Source organism: Typopeltis vanoorti, chromosome 14, assembly GCF_054136105.1.
Source record: "Typopeltis vanoorti isolate ZY-2024b chromosome 14, IOZ_Tvanoo_1.0, whole genome shotgun sequence".
Classification (NCBI taxonomy): domain Eukaryota; kingdom Metazoa; phylum Arthropoda; class Arachnida; order Uropygi; family Thelyphonidae; genus Typopeltis; species Typopeltis vanoorti.
The window spans coordinates 102969808-102986558 of NC_143562.1; the positions used below are offsets into that span (position 1 = coordinate 102969808).

The 16751-nt window shown below is 36.0% G+C and overlaps 1 protein-coding gene across 1 annotated transcript in view; it reads left to right on the top strand.

The window, feature by feature from the left end:
- Positions 1-16751, top strand: part of LOC150099810 (glycosylated lysosomal membrane protein A-like) — a 101642-nt gene that overhangs the window by 62312 nt on the left and 22579 nt on the right. Inside the window, exon 4 of the mRNA XM_090403909.1 lies at positions 6544-6771. Coding sequence (XP_090260035.1) covers positions 6544-6771 — 228 coding nt within the window. The remainder of the gene's footprint in view (positions 1-6543; positions 6772-16751) is intronic.

Here is a 16751-nt window from a genome sequence, read left to right on the forward strand (position 1 = left end):
TTTTCTCTTTTTATTGTACAAAGCAATTTTAATGCCTGGACAAAATAAAGGTTCTTGCATAGTTTCTTCATTTAAATATCACCTTACCTTAGTACACTAATATCATTTTTATTTTTTTTTATTTTTTTGCTAATTTTTTCTAATCGCTTACTCCACAAAACATTTTCTTTGTTCTCGAAAAAAATTAATTCACGATAATTATTTGAAATATTTGAATTATTTTTGAAAAAAAAAAGGCTGCGGAGGTTCAAGATTATGTTATATTTTTGTTCAAAATCATGTTTCGAAGAATACTTCACAGATTTCTTGAAGGACCTGCTTGAGCGACTCTGTTTTATAGAGAATAAAATGAAATTCTTAATCATATCACTAATTTTTTTCGTTATTTTCTTTATATTGTAATCTTCTTGGTTTTCCTGTATAATTGGTCATTACAAAATGAAATTAACGGTTATGATTTAAATTGATATGTATATATTTTCTGCTAGTTCAGATATACTAATTGTATCAGATGTTATAATGGCAAAAATAGTAAGAAAATAATCATTTACACTTTCCTTCCAAAACACAAAGAAAGGACATTTGTAAATTCACCCAATGAAAAAGAAAATACTACATATTTGTCTTGTGTTATCTGATTTTTTTTTCTTGTAGTACAAAGAAGAAATCGCTGCCCATAAGATGGTAGAATAAAAGAGGGCAAAAATCTGTAGATTGATTACATTATAACTAATAGAGATATGTCAGAAAAAAATTATTTATGTAAGAGTTCTAACATCAGCAGATTTATATCTGTTGATGTTAGAACATCAGCAGATGTTATTACTCTTGTATAAATGTTATTACTATTGTATAAATATTTTTTTCTTCCAGTTTAGATACATGGCATTGTTGAAGTAGCTAAACATTTGCTACTATTTACACTAAAATGAATGGACATGTTTCCCCAAGTGATTTACGTTTGTAACAGTTGTCTTGCGAACGATTTATAAAATAAATTCTCTGAAATATCTGCAGATTGAATAAGTCTCTAACACCCCCCCCCCGCACCCCACCAAAAAATAAGATTATGCATATGTTCCTTTTCTTTCAAAAACAATTCAAATTTTCTTTTTCAAGATAATTGAAAGAAATAATTTATAATTGTTTGATAATAAAAATGAAACTGATCATTACAAATTAAGAACTTATTTTAGCATAAATACTGTATCAGCCTGTGAAAGAAATGTCTATATTTATTTCTATATTAGGATGTCTACTAATCAACAATTGAAAAAAAACACGACATTCTTGATCTAATTCGCACTACAGCTTGAGGCACTTTAGTGTCCCTTCTTGCTAAGTGTCCTCTCTTTTCTTTCTCAATAGCACCCAGAGTAATCTAAGCCTTTACCCTTTTCCTCCAGCTAAGAGGATTACTATCAAATATTTCGAAGACGTAGATTACTTCAGAAATAGCAACCAGCATCAGAAGTAGAAGTAAAAATATTTAGATTATTTTAAGAAAAAGAAACAAAAATCTGAAATTCCTACTGAACTTTCTTTTGTGTGGTATGCATATAAGCAGTTTTACACATTGAAAATATAGCATAGTGTTTCTAAAATTTCAAATAATTTCAGCAGACAGTAGAACAGCTGCTTTAAGATGGCAAAGAAAGATTACAGAATTAGAATCTTCACGGTACAACAATATTATTCTCTTAATTCTTTTGTCAAAATGGTAAAATGGAGTAATAGATTATGAATACTCTCTGGAAACTTTTTCAAACCTGTAGAAATTAAGAGTGGTTATGTAATTGAATTGCAGGAGAAAATAGGGGGGGGGGGCATAAGCATTAGAAATTCTTCTAAATAGGCATAAATTTTGAATCATTCTGTATATGATATCCTTCATATATTTTCAACATATCTACGGTGGTTATGCACTTGATATTATCGTAATGTACATCCTACAAGAAAAAAAATATATATATATATACTCTCATATAAATCCAGTATAAGTCTGCTTCCATAAATAAACTGAATAAATGATGTATTAAATTTGGTATGAAAATCAACAATAAAAAGACGAAATGTGAACTGCATGCTGAATGGAGAACTTACAGAAGAAGCATAATATTTCAGCTATTTAGGCACAATTTTTAGTAAAGTTGGCAAATTTAAAATTTTAAATATGGAAATAGACAACAGAATTAGCAAAGCTAGTATGGTAGGAAGGAAAAAGAACAAAGTTTCATGGAATTAGAGAAATTATTCAAAACGCTAAAACTAGCTGTATACAAGACAGTGTTCGAACCAGTTTTAAAAAATTATGGATCTGAAAGCTGGTTTAGAAAGAAAAAAAAACACTATCAAAGTCTAGAGACCGCAGATATTAGAGAGAAAGATTAGGAGCGTGAATAGAGGGCATCAATGGCAATATCATATTAAAAACAACGATATGAGGAAAGAACTCAACATTGCTAGCATTGAACAATTTGTTAATCTCAATACATTATGTTTTTTTTATTTTATTTATTTATTTTTTACTGTCAGCAGCTCTTATGTCTTATCAATAATAGAAGATATCTCAAAAATGCTAATATTTTGTTGTAAATCAACTTCTTATAACACACAGAAGTATTCATTTTTACTCAGGAATTGATAAATTTTTACTACTTCTGTTTTGTCTGAAGACTACAATGAAAATGTCCATGTACCATTAAAGAAACTTTCACTTCAACAGATGCTATAATGCAGAAGCCAGAAAACAGGTGGCTTTGTTTAACACTGAATACAGTAAAAAGACATTTATCTATTGTGATGGCAAATAAGTTTGTTCAGTTTATGCGTTAGTAAAAGTTTACGCCTTTACGAAATTTATCTTCACTGCATTTACTTTTCATATCGGTATCAATGCAATATCATTTCAATTTTCTATCGAATAACATTTTCAGCGAATTTTTTCTGCAATCAGTAGTTTGCGAGATGAATTTTTCTGATATTTCCTCGCAATGAATTGTTCGGTCACAAACATAGCCATATATAAAAATCGGAAAAAGTAATCATTTGGGAAAATAACTCTTTTACTTAATTATTTATACACGAATATAAATATACGCAAAAGAAGAAATCCATCGGAATCAAATCAGGACTGCGCGGTGGCCACAAGCAGTGGGATACGCGCAGTCGCCATAATGTGGAGTTGCTCCATCATGCTGGAAAATGAGGCCCTACACATTCTCAATCTGGGAAACACAAATTTCTCTAGCATATTTAGGTATGCCACTCTCGTAGTCGTCTCCTCATGGAAAAAATGGCTCAACAATGCGATCATGCACGCATTGTTGAGCCATTTCTTCGAACCAACTCGAAAATTCCAAAACAGAAAAATCAACTTTAAGAAACATCTCATCTCTGGAAAATGGAAAACTACAAAAAAACTTGGTGTGAATGTATAAAAAAAAGTCCTTCATCCTAAACTTATTTTCTACAAAACTGCAGAAACCGAGAAGAGAAAAATTCTACAGCTCATTTAATGAAACTGCTGAAAAGGACGTCAGCATCCTACGTTTATCAAGGATGTCAAGCGCCTTTATCAGGGCGTTTAACCTGAAGGTGAGTTAGCCTGTCTCATACGAGGATGGAAGGTTTTTCCTCTCTGAAATTTTTTCTTTGTTTTTTTTCTTGCCGAAAAACAAGCAAACCGAATAGGAAAAACATGCAGCGATTTAAGGCCAGTTGCTTCTTCCTTAATTCAAAACAGCTCAACCCAATTCCAATTTCCTTTAGCACTGTGTTTTCTAACTGTGATCTGCCAACCACTGGCATCCTTCAAAAGTCGAATAAGACTTCCAACTGCTGCTCATCTAAATATAACACCAGATGAGTATGCTTCTAAAAGGTTTACAGGTTTGTTTTTTAAGACTCTTTATTCATCATTCCTTATTTTATTATTTTCCTTTCCTAGATAATATTTTAACCTTTTATTTTTTTTTTTTTTAACAAACTGCACCGATCACCTCCTCAAAACCCAGAAATATACCCACACATATACTCATTAGTATTCTTAGCCTATTCCTTCCCTTATTAACTGCAATTACTTGCTTTCGAGGTTATTCGGGAGATAAGTGCATGTGGCACTCCTGTCGTTGAGGAATAAATAAACAGGAGTAAATAAGTGAAACCTGATTGAAAAATCTTCAGGAATGAAATTTTTCAAGTTTTCCAATATTTTTACTCTGAATTCCTGTATATTTTATTATTATATTGTGAAAAATATTTACATCAAAGACTTTTGCTTGAACTGTCGATAAATAAACGCCACTCATTTGGATGATATTGTACAACACTCATTTCAGTTAGTAAACCTGACACATTGTTAGTAAACAAATCCACACTCGTGTTTAAAATATTGTACAAGATTACTTTCCCTGCTACGATAAAAAGTTATCTTCGTATCTTGCTCCAGTAAGTTTTTTTCATTTAATCTTGAAGCTAACAATTCCGATGATTCCTTTGGTAGGCCCAAATCTCTTACTAAGTCATTCAATTCCACTTGAGTAAAACGTTGCGGTCCAGAACTAGAAATTAAATTTTCATTGTCTAAATCAACACCCGGGTCTTGCTCCTCAAGAACATCTGGCATATCCCAATCATGCTCGTTCTCAAGTAAAGGAAGTCCTTTATAAATTGGCATGACTATTTCATTGGAATGAGCAACTGGCCAAATTGCTTAGTCGAGATTTGGATACACAATTTTTTTCTTATTCTTCTTATTATAACCAGAAGTCTGAACTAAACAAAAATAGCAATCATCTAAATGATTTTTCGGTTCACGCCGAATCATCAAACAAGGAAAACGCCAAAAGCTAATTTTTGGCATTTTCCCTTGCTCCACTGTTGTAAATTTTCTACACATGACTTACACACTTTATTTGGAGCCCATGAATTGTCCTGATCTGCAAGTTTTACGTCAAAGTATGCAAAGTACACTTTCTTAACGAAATCTGTGATATTTGTCCATTGACTGGGAACAGTAAAGCTGCCACAAATGTAGCAGAAGGAATCTACACTACTGACACATTTTCGAGTAGTAGACATGATGTATTTTCTTCACTGCCGACTAACATGCAATTAACAAGACAAAAAAAAACCAGAGACTTTATTGAAACGTTATAAGCGCTCATCATACTTTCACAATCAATTAACGATTGACTCATTTCGATCGTTCTTTGTCCGTTATGACGCATATAGCATTCATTTGTTTTAGGCAGTTGTCATCGCCTACTTTTCATCACCTAAATGTATTAGCTCGCATTCAAAGCACCCAGTACATGCCATTGCAGGTTCTTACGCATTTATTCGTTTACTAACAAGCGAGAGCGGTGAGCGCTCCGATTCTGATCTGCACACCGCTTTGAATAATAGGCGCTATATCTTTGGGAATTTTTTGAATTTCTTGATAAAAAGTTAGGAACAGATTTTTAAAAGTACATACTTTCAGAAAATAATATTAAAAAATCGATTTTTTTTGATCCTCTCAATAGTACTGCCTCCTTAAAACTATCAAAAACTTACAAATTAGCAAAAAGAAAATGCCATAGAGGAAAAACCTGACGTGATAGAGAAAAATGGGTTTGATATTTGAAATCAGTGTGCACCCAAATTAGTAAAAAACAAGTGTCAGATCATAATCAGCAGAAAAAAAAATTTTTTTTTGTTGGCCAGTGTAATGAATTCGATAAAATTTAATATGGTATTGTATTTACTCGCATATAACTTGTACTTTGTCCCCAAAAATTACAGGTTAAAAAATTGTGCAAGTTATATGCGGGGATTGTCAGAAATTAAAGTTTTTCAGGAAAAAACTAAATTGATGCTTATAATTTAAACCTCAGTATCCATTATAATTTATAATTGTTCATTCACATTATTTATAAAATGAATACATTTAAATTTTTTTTTTACAATTATTTATACAATTGGCCGCTCACCTTCATCATGTGATATATTTGAATCTTTAGCAACAATGCTAATCGCCGTTAAAGATTCAAATTAGTGAATGACTAATGAGAAGTGAAAGTTGAGCATGACAGCAATGGTAGGCCGGTAGAAATAGCACAGCTATGAAGACATGCATATGATTGGTATTAACAAAAGATTGCGCGACTCAACGACAAAGGCAAGCTGACGATTGTTGAGTTCAAATGCTGATTCTTTTCAGCCGAATTCTAAAATATCTGAAGCTGCAATAACATTCACTATCTATTTCTTAAAGTGTTTTAAACTTTTTTCATGTACAAGATGTGTGCGAAACTTTTTAATTTCTCTATTCGTAAAGTAAAATCGTGGGTGAGAGATATATGCGAGGACAAGTTATATTTGAGTAAAAGCAGTATTTCACTAGAATAAATATATGCATCAGTCCTGTCAAATGTTAATTTGAACATTTATGTATCATTTATATTGAAAACAATTTAAATAACTTATGCATAAGCTATTGGCAGATATGTCATGTTTTTTTTTAGACATGCTTAGTTATAACCTAGATTATTTCCACAGGTGTCTGTCAATGGTGAGGCATTACGTAGTCACAACTTTCCCCATCTGCAGTTTACATCTAACAGCACTCAGTTAAAGATAATCTTTGATAAACTGTGGCCTAAATACAATCATTCCAGATATGCTATAGAGTTCGTAACTGTATCTTATAATTGTCTTAATACGTGCAAGTGGGAAAAATCAGAAAGCAAGTCAGTTGATGATGAACATACTCCAGGAGTATTCAAAGTATGTATTTAAAAGTATTGTATATCATTTCTGTACACTTATATAATAATGTTTAAAACTTCATAAGCATGCATGTTAATTTTTGAGATTATAAAATAAACAGGTAGTGCCTGATTTCAAATTAGAATGAACAATTTTTGTTGAGCCTCAAAAATATTTCAACTTTATTTGGAATTACAGATAACAGTTATTATAACAAACACTGCTATAATGAATTTGCTCACTGTAACAAGTTATTGAATAGACTCAGCCAATGCAGTGTCGATTACACCAGTGATATACTAAAGGAAATTCACACCTATCACTATAACAAACTATTCCTTTGGTTCCTGTGAGTTTGCTATAGTGAATTGGCTGTGCTAAACACATATTTATTGTGTTAATGGCTATGGAATGTGTACTATATTCCATGTAAATATTTTAGCAATTTTCAGATGCCCAAAAAATTGCAAAAAAAAAAAAAAAAATAGTAGTAAAATATCATGAAGGTTATTTTCTTGATCATAAATTAGTAAATAATAATATTTTTTGGTTTACCGATCAAGTGTTGATCAATTTTATTAACTGAACCAACTAGTTTCGCCACACTTATCTGTTGGCATCTTCAGGGCTTACATAGAGGTTTAAACAATCTCACAATTATGCGTAACTGCAAACTGACAAGAATAACTGTAAAAAACTGACTAGAATAATTACAAATAAAATAGTATCGAACGTGAGTGAAACACGTAACCCGTGTACAAGATCAGCTAGCTGTTGCTGAGGAACTTTCTGTAGTTTGTATTAAAGTTCATTTCTTCCGTTTTTAAGGTTCTGATTAGGGTTTTCCATATCTCTGGGAGTATTAGGCCTTGATTTCTGTTAAGGTTGACAGTAGAATGGGCGACTGTGGCTGCCTCTTTGAAAATTCTTGAATGGTAATCTTCCTCTATGTAAGGGGAACAGCTTTTGTCCCACTCGATGACATGGTTAGTTGTAGAGAAACGAGACGATAGGCCAGAAATGTCCTCTCTGTTGTTTTTGACATAGCCAATGTGCTCCTTTTTCCTGATTTCGAGGCTTCTCGAAGTCTGTCTGATGTAACTAGAGCCACATGAGCATGGAATATTATAAACTCCAGCATATTCGTAGAAAGGATGGTTGTCTTTTGGAGATCTTAGTAGTTTACTAATAGATTCTATTGGTTTGAATGTTACTTTTATTTTATGTTGTTTGAGGAGATTGACGAGCTTGTTGGAGATGCCACTTACAAACGGAATTGCAATCGTTTTTATATATTGAATATCTTCTTGTTCTCTTTGTGGTGGTTCAGAGAAAAGGATTTTATTGAGACCGCGTGAGACCTATCCGAAGACTCGTGAAGAAAACTGAGGAAAAAAGCCCCTTTTGGTGGGGGTTCCTAACCCTTTTATACAATGACCCCTACGGCACCTTCTTCAATTTCTTTTCTTCTCCCCCTTACTGGAGTCGATTTCACTGACCAATTAGAGTGGCGTTTTTCTGCCAAAACATCATGCGGTCCGTGTGCACGCGACTGACACATGACAAAGTTTCAATTCGGGAATTATGACCTTGAGCTTTAGTTTTTGTTTAAGCTAACCTCTATGTCATCTATACTAAATTAACCCCCTTTCCAAAGTTTTCTAAGAATTAACTCAAATCTTTAATCTCTTATTTCAAGTGTAAAAACTAGCCTCTCACATACAAAATCCTATGACTAATCTTTTTTGCTTTACTTAACCTTATTTTATCATATCACAACTAATAAAATTCCCTTCTTTTTTTATTTAGTTTAACAAACAATTTCAGCTATATTTTTCACTTGGATGCAAGCATATTTTTCTTTATTTTAATTTTTTTGTATTCGTTACTTTCAAAGGCTCTTAACGATATCTGCTTAGGAACAAGCTTGCTTACTTAGTTATCTATATAGGTTTTTTTTTTCTTCTCTTGTTACATCATGATAACTGAAATTTTCGCATTCTTAAGTTATCAGGGTGTAACAATAGTAACATTTTTCTCATCGCTGTGATACATTCTTGTGTTGTCAATTTTCTCCCTTTAAGTAGCTTTCCTTTGTGTTCAGTGTCTTTCTCTGGATGCCAAAAAAAAAAAAAAAATATATATATATATATATATACACCAGCCTTGTTGCTAGAACACTAAGTTAACAATTTCTATTCTTATACTGAGTGGACAGCCAACCCTAAAATTTTTTTCTCGCACTTTCAAAAAAAAAATTGAGCTGATTTCAAACTGAAAAGCATGAACTACTCTCCGTTGTCTTTCATTCGTACAGTCACTGATAACAGTGTTTCAGATTTTAAACAGTAAATTTCTTTTAAATACACCCCGAATGGTGTAGCGTTGCTTGTTACCTAGTTTTGTTACCTAGTAACAAAACACTTTGTTTTGCATCACAAAGGTGTTTTCTGAAAAATCAAACTATACACTCAAGAAATGGTCTTCTTTAATTTTTCAGGTTTTTATTAGTCATTTAGAAATTTTGAAACAACAAACTGGTGGTTTCTTCAGTGCTTTTACATAAAGAAATAAATAGCAACAAATAATAACACCGAATATATTGTGAGATTATAAACAAACTAGTTCATATTAACACATGCAGTGTTTCAGATTTTAAAGTCAATTTCTTTTAAATACACCCCAAATGGTGTAGTGTTGCTTGTACCTTTACCTAGTAAAATGACTGCACTTTGTCTTGCATCACAAAGGTGTTGGTGCTCGGTATGCTATTAAGAGAACCATGTGAATTAGTAATTCATAGATTCGTTGATTTGTCTAGAAACAAGTTTTCTTCCAAGTAGGAAATGGTAGAAGCATTCTATTCAATGGTATGATTAACATAAATTAAAGATGCCAAGAAATTCTGTTCTCGGGTTCATCCTTTATCCAAGTGTAAGCAAACAAAGTTTGTGCATGAAGTCACTTCACAACTGGGCTACTTGTATATAGAGGCTGATTACTTCAGTTGCCTTAGTATCCCATAATGCAGTGCACATATCCTTATGGACATGTATAAAGCTGTGCATTATTATGGGAAGGGCCACTACCCCGAGCAGTTTTTGGGTCTGGCTCTTACTGATGAGACCTTGATAAAGGTCGAAACCAGTCTGGGTAGTGGCCCTTCTCATAATGCATAGCATTACACATGTCTGTAAGGGTATGTGCATTGCATTATGGGATACTAAGGGAATTGGTCTGAAGTCATCAGCCTCTATATACAAGTAGCCCAGTCATGAATTGACTTCACGCACAAACTTTGTTTGCTTACGTTTGGATAAAGGATGAACCCGAGAATACAATTTCTTGGCATCTTTATTTTATAGTCTTACCAAGTGAAAATATTATACCTTTTATTTATTTTATTCATAATCTGGAACTCTTATTATTATTATTATTAAATAATAATCTAAAATAATCATAAATAATCTAAATAATCATAAATAAAATAATATTAAATAAAAAATAATTATTAAATAATAATAATAATCTACTCTAGAGATTAAATGCACTCATGCTACATATGCATTAAGTGGGATAATGGTCTTACTCAATTGACAAAATTCATCTTACACCTAAAAACAATCACAAGCACTCATACTCATCTCTGGATTCAAACCTACAGATGATTAGTTGGAGAGCAGGTATGTTAACCACTCCACCAACCAGGCTGGCAAATGATTATTGATGATTAGATCAAGTTCCCCTGTGTCAAACCAAGTAAGGATAGATACCTGGTTTTCACTCAAAAGGCCCAGGTTGGATTTCCACAACAGAAAGTTTATTTTTTGGTGGGAATAGTGAGAATTTATCCATTTGGCTGAGTAGACATACCCACTTTCTAGCCAACACATCATGGGCACAAATTCCATTGTGGGCATAGATGTTTGTGAACATCATCAGATGGAATATGAATTTCATCATCTGGTGTAAAACCACTACCTTAATAACTGGAGGCTTGAAGTAACTTGGAAAGGTTCCATGTTTGGTGTTTAGAGCATTTTTTTTTTTTTTTCTGGAACCCATGCACACACAGTGCTTATGGTATATAATGTACTCTGGGCAGAAGTTATGACAAGAAAACTTGCTCAGAATTGTTATCTTACACATGGAGTATGTGTCAGAAAGGACAATACAGTATTGTGGGTTATAGAGAATAGTTTTAAAAAAAATTAATTAAAAATAGGTTATAAAACAAAGACTGTTTTATAATCTATAAAACAAAGGCTGGATAAAAGCAGTAAAACCCAGTATACGACTAGTATTGGATTGAAGAATACCTGCCCTTGTAGTAAAGAGAGAGAGAGAGGAGAAGAGTTACATTATCAGCATACAAGTTGTTAATGTTGAGTTGATCCCTCAGTACCCTCCATCATTAAATAGCTACCTACTATGCTGAAAACCGACTTGGTGCATCTGCTTCACAAACACCATATCTACCAAAACTTACCTCTTCTTCTATATCCTTCAGAGGTGTGTGGTGTCTGCAAAGCTATATATGGATGTTATTAAGATTTAGACTCAGGCTGATTTCAAGATACTCTCTTTTTGTGCCTTGCAGAGTACACTGGCAGCATGGAGAACTTACCAAAGAATTACTTTTCAATTCCTCAGGTCTGGACTTGGATAGCACAGGATATTGTGCTGCATTGAAAACAGTGTAGCACTGTTTTTTTTTGTGCAAAGTTAAGAAAATATAAATAAAATGTCTACAACCTTCAATAATTGGAATTCCCAGAAAAATATTGGTGAGATTAAAATTGTCTTTGGTGATAAAAGCAGCTTTCTAACTTGCATGAGAGATTATTACTATTCCAGGTAGTTAAATTTTCAAGGTACTAAATAAAATGCATCTTTTTTGTTTGCTTGTTTGCAGGGGCAAATGCTGGTCTTAAAATTCACGCAAGTCTGATTAGCGGAATAATGAATTACTGACCATTTAAAATTATATATTTAGAAATTTATGTACATTTAATCATACAAATGCAACATTTATTTTACAAATGATATTCTATCTTTTTCAATTTAGCTACTTGAATACAAATTCTACCCTACGGTTCTTCTTTATGAAATGGTCAATAACATCGTCATAAAAAATTGGTTATAACTTAATTTTCCCAAGCAACACACACACTTGTAAAGGCTGGCTGAAGCTCAGTGGCTACAGCTACTTTGACTGCGTATGGCCTTGTGTTTAAGATGACGTAAAGGGAGCAGAAATGGTGATGCGCGTGCATGAAATCGCGTGCTGCAGCAAGGACCTGGAAGCTCCTACAACCGAGCAAGCCAAGGTAGCTTTGACTAGATGAGCAAGCATCAGCCTTCGATACACAACGCAAAGCTCAGTTATTGCCTCGCAAGCTTTTGTAGACGTCTTCTGTCTACAAAAATAAAAGCCTAAATGGAATGCTTGTAGATGCATGCATTTATTAACAAATAAATATTACTTCTTTCTCAATTAATGAGCTTGCGCTGCAAGCATGGAGAATTCGCCCCTGCTTGTTTGTGTGTTTTTAACCTCATAAGAAGTTGGTCAGTATTATTTTTTTCAACAATATGGTACTTACACTCTTCTATAACTGCAGTGATATTTCTGAATGCCTTTCTATTATAATTGATTGAAAGGATTGTATTCTTCTTCCATGTCATATATATGAAGTTTATTCTTGTATCTCCAAGTAATAAACATACATACATACATATTCAAGGCCCACTCTTCCTAATTGGGTTGTGGGGGCAACAGCTGCAAGAGGAACCTCCAATGGTCACGATCCTCTGCCACCAAGCTCAGGTGTTCTGGTGGGATTCCCAAACGTCCACCCAAGGTTTTGGATATAATCTATCCAGCAAGTCCTTGGCCTTCCACGTGGCCTCCCACCCTCTGGCTTGGCAAAGAGGGCCTGCTGAGGGAGCCTCTCTTGTGGCATTCTGACCAGGTGCCCGTACCAGCATAACTGTGATCTCTCAACACGGAGAAGCAGCGGTTGAGTATTGAGGGTTTCCCGAATTGCAGAGCTTCTGACTCTGTCGAGTTTTGTCATCCCCGCAACCCCTTGAAGGAACCTCATTTCAGCCGCTTGGATTCGTGTCTGCATTCTTTCGGTCATTACCCAACTCTCATGACCATAGGTGAAGATGAGGACATAGACTGTATTGAAGACAGCCAACTTTGCCTTCTGGCTTAACTCCCTCTTCAATACTACCGAACGGCCAAGCTCCCGCAATATTGAGCTTGCTAAGCCAATTCAAGTATCTAGCTCTACGTCCCATTTTCCATCATCCGTGAACATGGACCCAAGGTATTTAAACTTCTCCACCTATCTCATTGGGACTCCACTTACATTTAGAGTGCATTGGGATGGTTGTCTTGAGACCACAAATGTTTCAGTTTTGGCCACACTGATCTTCATTCCGGTGTCTGCACAAACAGCTACAAACCTATCCAGGGTCCGTTGGAGGTCATCTGTGGAAGAGCTAAGCAGAACTAGGTCATCTGCAAAAAGCAGACGTCCAATGCTACATTTTCCAATTCTGACACACTCAGCCTCGGCTGTGCCTATCAATCCAGTCCATAAATATTATGAAAAGGAGGGGTGACAGAACACACCCTTGGCAGAGGCCAACGGAAACTGTGAACGGTTCAGACTTTGTGCTGTTTACCCTGACACAAAACTCTGGGCATTCATACAGGGACTTGATGGCAGCTAATAGTTGACCATCCACTCCTGTACTACTTGCCAAAGCTTATCCCGAGGAACCCGGTCATATGCCTTCTCCAAGTCCACAAAACATGTGTAGACATTCTTGGCATATTCCCAAGATTTCTCAAAGACTTGCCTTAAAGTGAAGATTTGGTCAGTTGTGCTTCTACCAAGACGAAAGCCACATTGTTCTTCCTGGAACTTTGACTCAACTATGCTCCTGCACCGTCTTTCCAAGCACTTAGCATACACTTTCCCAGGCAGGCTGAGCAGAGAGATGCTACGATAGTTACTGCAATCCTTCTGGTATCCCTTCTTAAAGACTGGTATTATTATGCCTGTCTGCCATTGCTTTGGTGCTCACCCAGATATCCAAGCAGCCTGACACACTCGAGTCAGCCAGAGAACACCGTCTCGATTTAAGGCTTTTAGCATTTCAGGCCGAATTTCATCATCGCCAGCAGCCTTGCCCGAATTTAGCGATTTTATTGCTAAATGGACCTGTTCTGGTGTGAGACTAGTCATTGCCCCGATCTGCACCTCTTGGATGTCCACAACTGCTGGGCCACCCGGGTTAAGAAGGCCCTCAAAGTATTCCCTCCATCTGTGGAGGATATTATTCTCGGTTGTTAAAAGTGCACCATCAGAGGCCTTAATTGCCCTTGCTGTGCACGATTTCCTCCCTCGAAGGTGGCGGATGGTCAGCCAGAATATTTTGTTTGCATTTGCATAGGATGAGTCTAATCTTTCTCCAAAGGATTCCCAAGCCTTCTGCTTTGCTGTCTTTACTGCCTTAGCAGCAGCTTTTCGTGCCTCAGCATACCGCAAACACATCTCAGGTGACCTGACTCTAAGCCATGTTAGGTAGGACTCCTTTTTTGCCCGGACGGTTTTTCAGACTTCTTGATTCCACCAAGGTGTCCTTTTCTCACTGCCTGTTGCCATGCCGAGCCGCTTTCTGCCACACCATGAGAGTGCAGAGGCAGTGACAGCTGTTCTGAACAGCTTCCATTCCTCCTCAACATCTGCAGTATGCTTGGGAATCTCTTTGAACCTGGAGGAAATGTCATCTGCAAAATTCTTCCTCACAGCCTCATTTTCCAATGTCTCCCATTTCACACGGTATAGCTGCTTAGGCCTACCAGCGTTGATGGTAGCATCTGGTTTCTGAAGCCATAGAGTGCACACAACAAGGTGGTGGTTCAGTTGACAATTCTGCCCCTCTTCTCACACGAACGTCCAACACTGAGGAAAATAGGTTTGCTGAGACTATAAAGAAGTCAATCAGAGACCTTTGTTCTAGTGTATCCCTGTACCAGGTATACTTATGGGCTTCTCGGTGCTGGAAGAAGGTATTTATTATGGACAAGCTGTTAGTACAGCAGAAGTCCAATAATTTCAACCCATTCGCGTTAAGGTCAGAGGCACCGTTCCTCCCAACCACACCCCTCCATGTCTGGTCATCTGTTCCAACATGTGCATTGAAGTCACCCATTAGCATGACTGATTCCATGTCTGCCACCCTGTCAAAAGCAGCATCCACTTCCTCTAGGAAGGCAGAGTATTCTGACTCCAGATTAGGTGCATAGGCTTGCACCACAGCCAAATCATGGTTTTTCATCTGAAGCCTTAACACACATACCCGTCCCCCCCCAATGGGATCCACTCAGCAACACAGTCTGACAGCTGGGGACTTGTGAGTATCCCCACACCCACCTGAGCAGACATTGTTGGGCTCACACCAGAGTAGTAGAGCTTCCACCCCTTATCCAGGTCGACAGTTCCAGAGCCTCTCCTCTTGGTTGAAGAAAGCCCAACTAAGTCTAGCCGGTAGCGCTTGGCTTCCTCAACCAGTTCCAACTCCTTCCCTGTCAGAGAGAAGATGTTCCAGTTGCCTAAAGCCATAGTCTTGTGCCGTGTCGTTGCCATTTCTGTCCTTTTGCAGAATCATTTCTTTGCGCTGCCCCTAAACACCTCCCCAAACAGGTAGCGGGCCCATTGATGAAGTTTCCTCTAGCAGAGTGCTGAGGAGTGGTGTCTAAGGGAGACTGTAACATATTTTTCGAACGGGTACCTCTGCCTAAAACCCGAACGCATCCCTTGGTAACCCGCGCGACGGACGATGTGGTATGAACATTTTTTGATGGCCTGATCATGTTACAGTGTTTGATAATGTCCTGTTAGCACAAGACGAAATGACATAGAAAAATAGGAAAGATTCCCCTCGAATACTCTAATAGCATTCGGGGGAAGGAGCAAGAAGAGAAGAAAGAAAGAATCAAGGGAGGAAGAGGAGGGACCAGTCTACAGATAATATAACAGATGTATATTACATGAAGTAAGGCATAGTCCAGCATCAGGTACCTCGGGTTTGCCACACCCGTACTCACTAAAGTGAGCCCCTGAGGATCAAGTAATAAACTATGTTTAATATACATTTCTAGTATATATTAAAATATATTCTTCAGAAATATATTATAAAAATATATAGTATCAGAAATGCAATAGCAACTAATTATCTCTGACAGTAGCTGTATACTAAAAAAAAAAAAAAACTACTATTACTTAGAATAAAATACAATGAGGAAAACTCACATAGAAAGCCTTGATTTGTTCATATGTAAAATTTTTTGCTTATGTTTCATAGGCATCTTGAGTATGTAAATGGAACAGCAATTTTATATACAAGACTCGTGTGTTGATCCAATATACAAGAGGTTGAGAGACCTATAAGCACATCAGTGCTACCATGTGTGAGGTACAGATGAGGACTGAGATAGAAGTCTGGTGTTTTTTTTTTTATTTTGAATTTGAAGTGCAGCAGGCTGTAGTCATCTGGGAGTACTTCTTGAGGAATGCTGTTCCAAAGGACAGGAATGGACGGAATAAAAGAGGAAGGGAAAAAGCAGGTTCGGTGTGTTTGCAGTTTCACAGTAAAGGGATGCTGGACATTTGCTGCTCTTGTATTAAAGTGAAAGATTGATGGTTTGCCAATTCACTGGAGCAGTGACCATGGAAGTACCTGTAGAATAGACATTGCTGAAAGACTATCTCTTGAGATAGAAGCTGAAGTGAATCTGTAAGAGAGGGATCATCTATGAGCCTAATTGCTCACCTCTATACGGTATCGAGGATTTTAAGGTAAGTTTTAAATGCATCTTTCCAAGCATTGGTGGATTTGGAACTTGTACATAGTTAAGAGTTGGTTGGGTGTAAAATAGCCTCTTGAATAAAAGAATGCCTATTTTTTTGGATGCT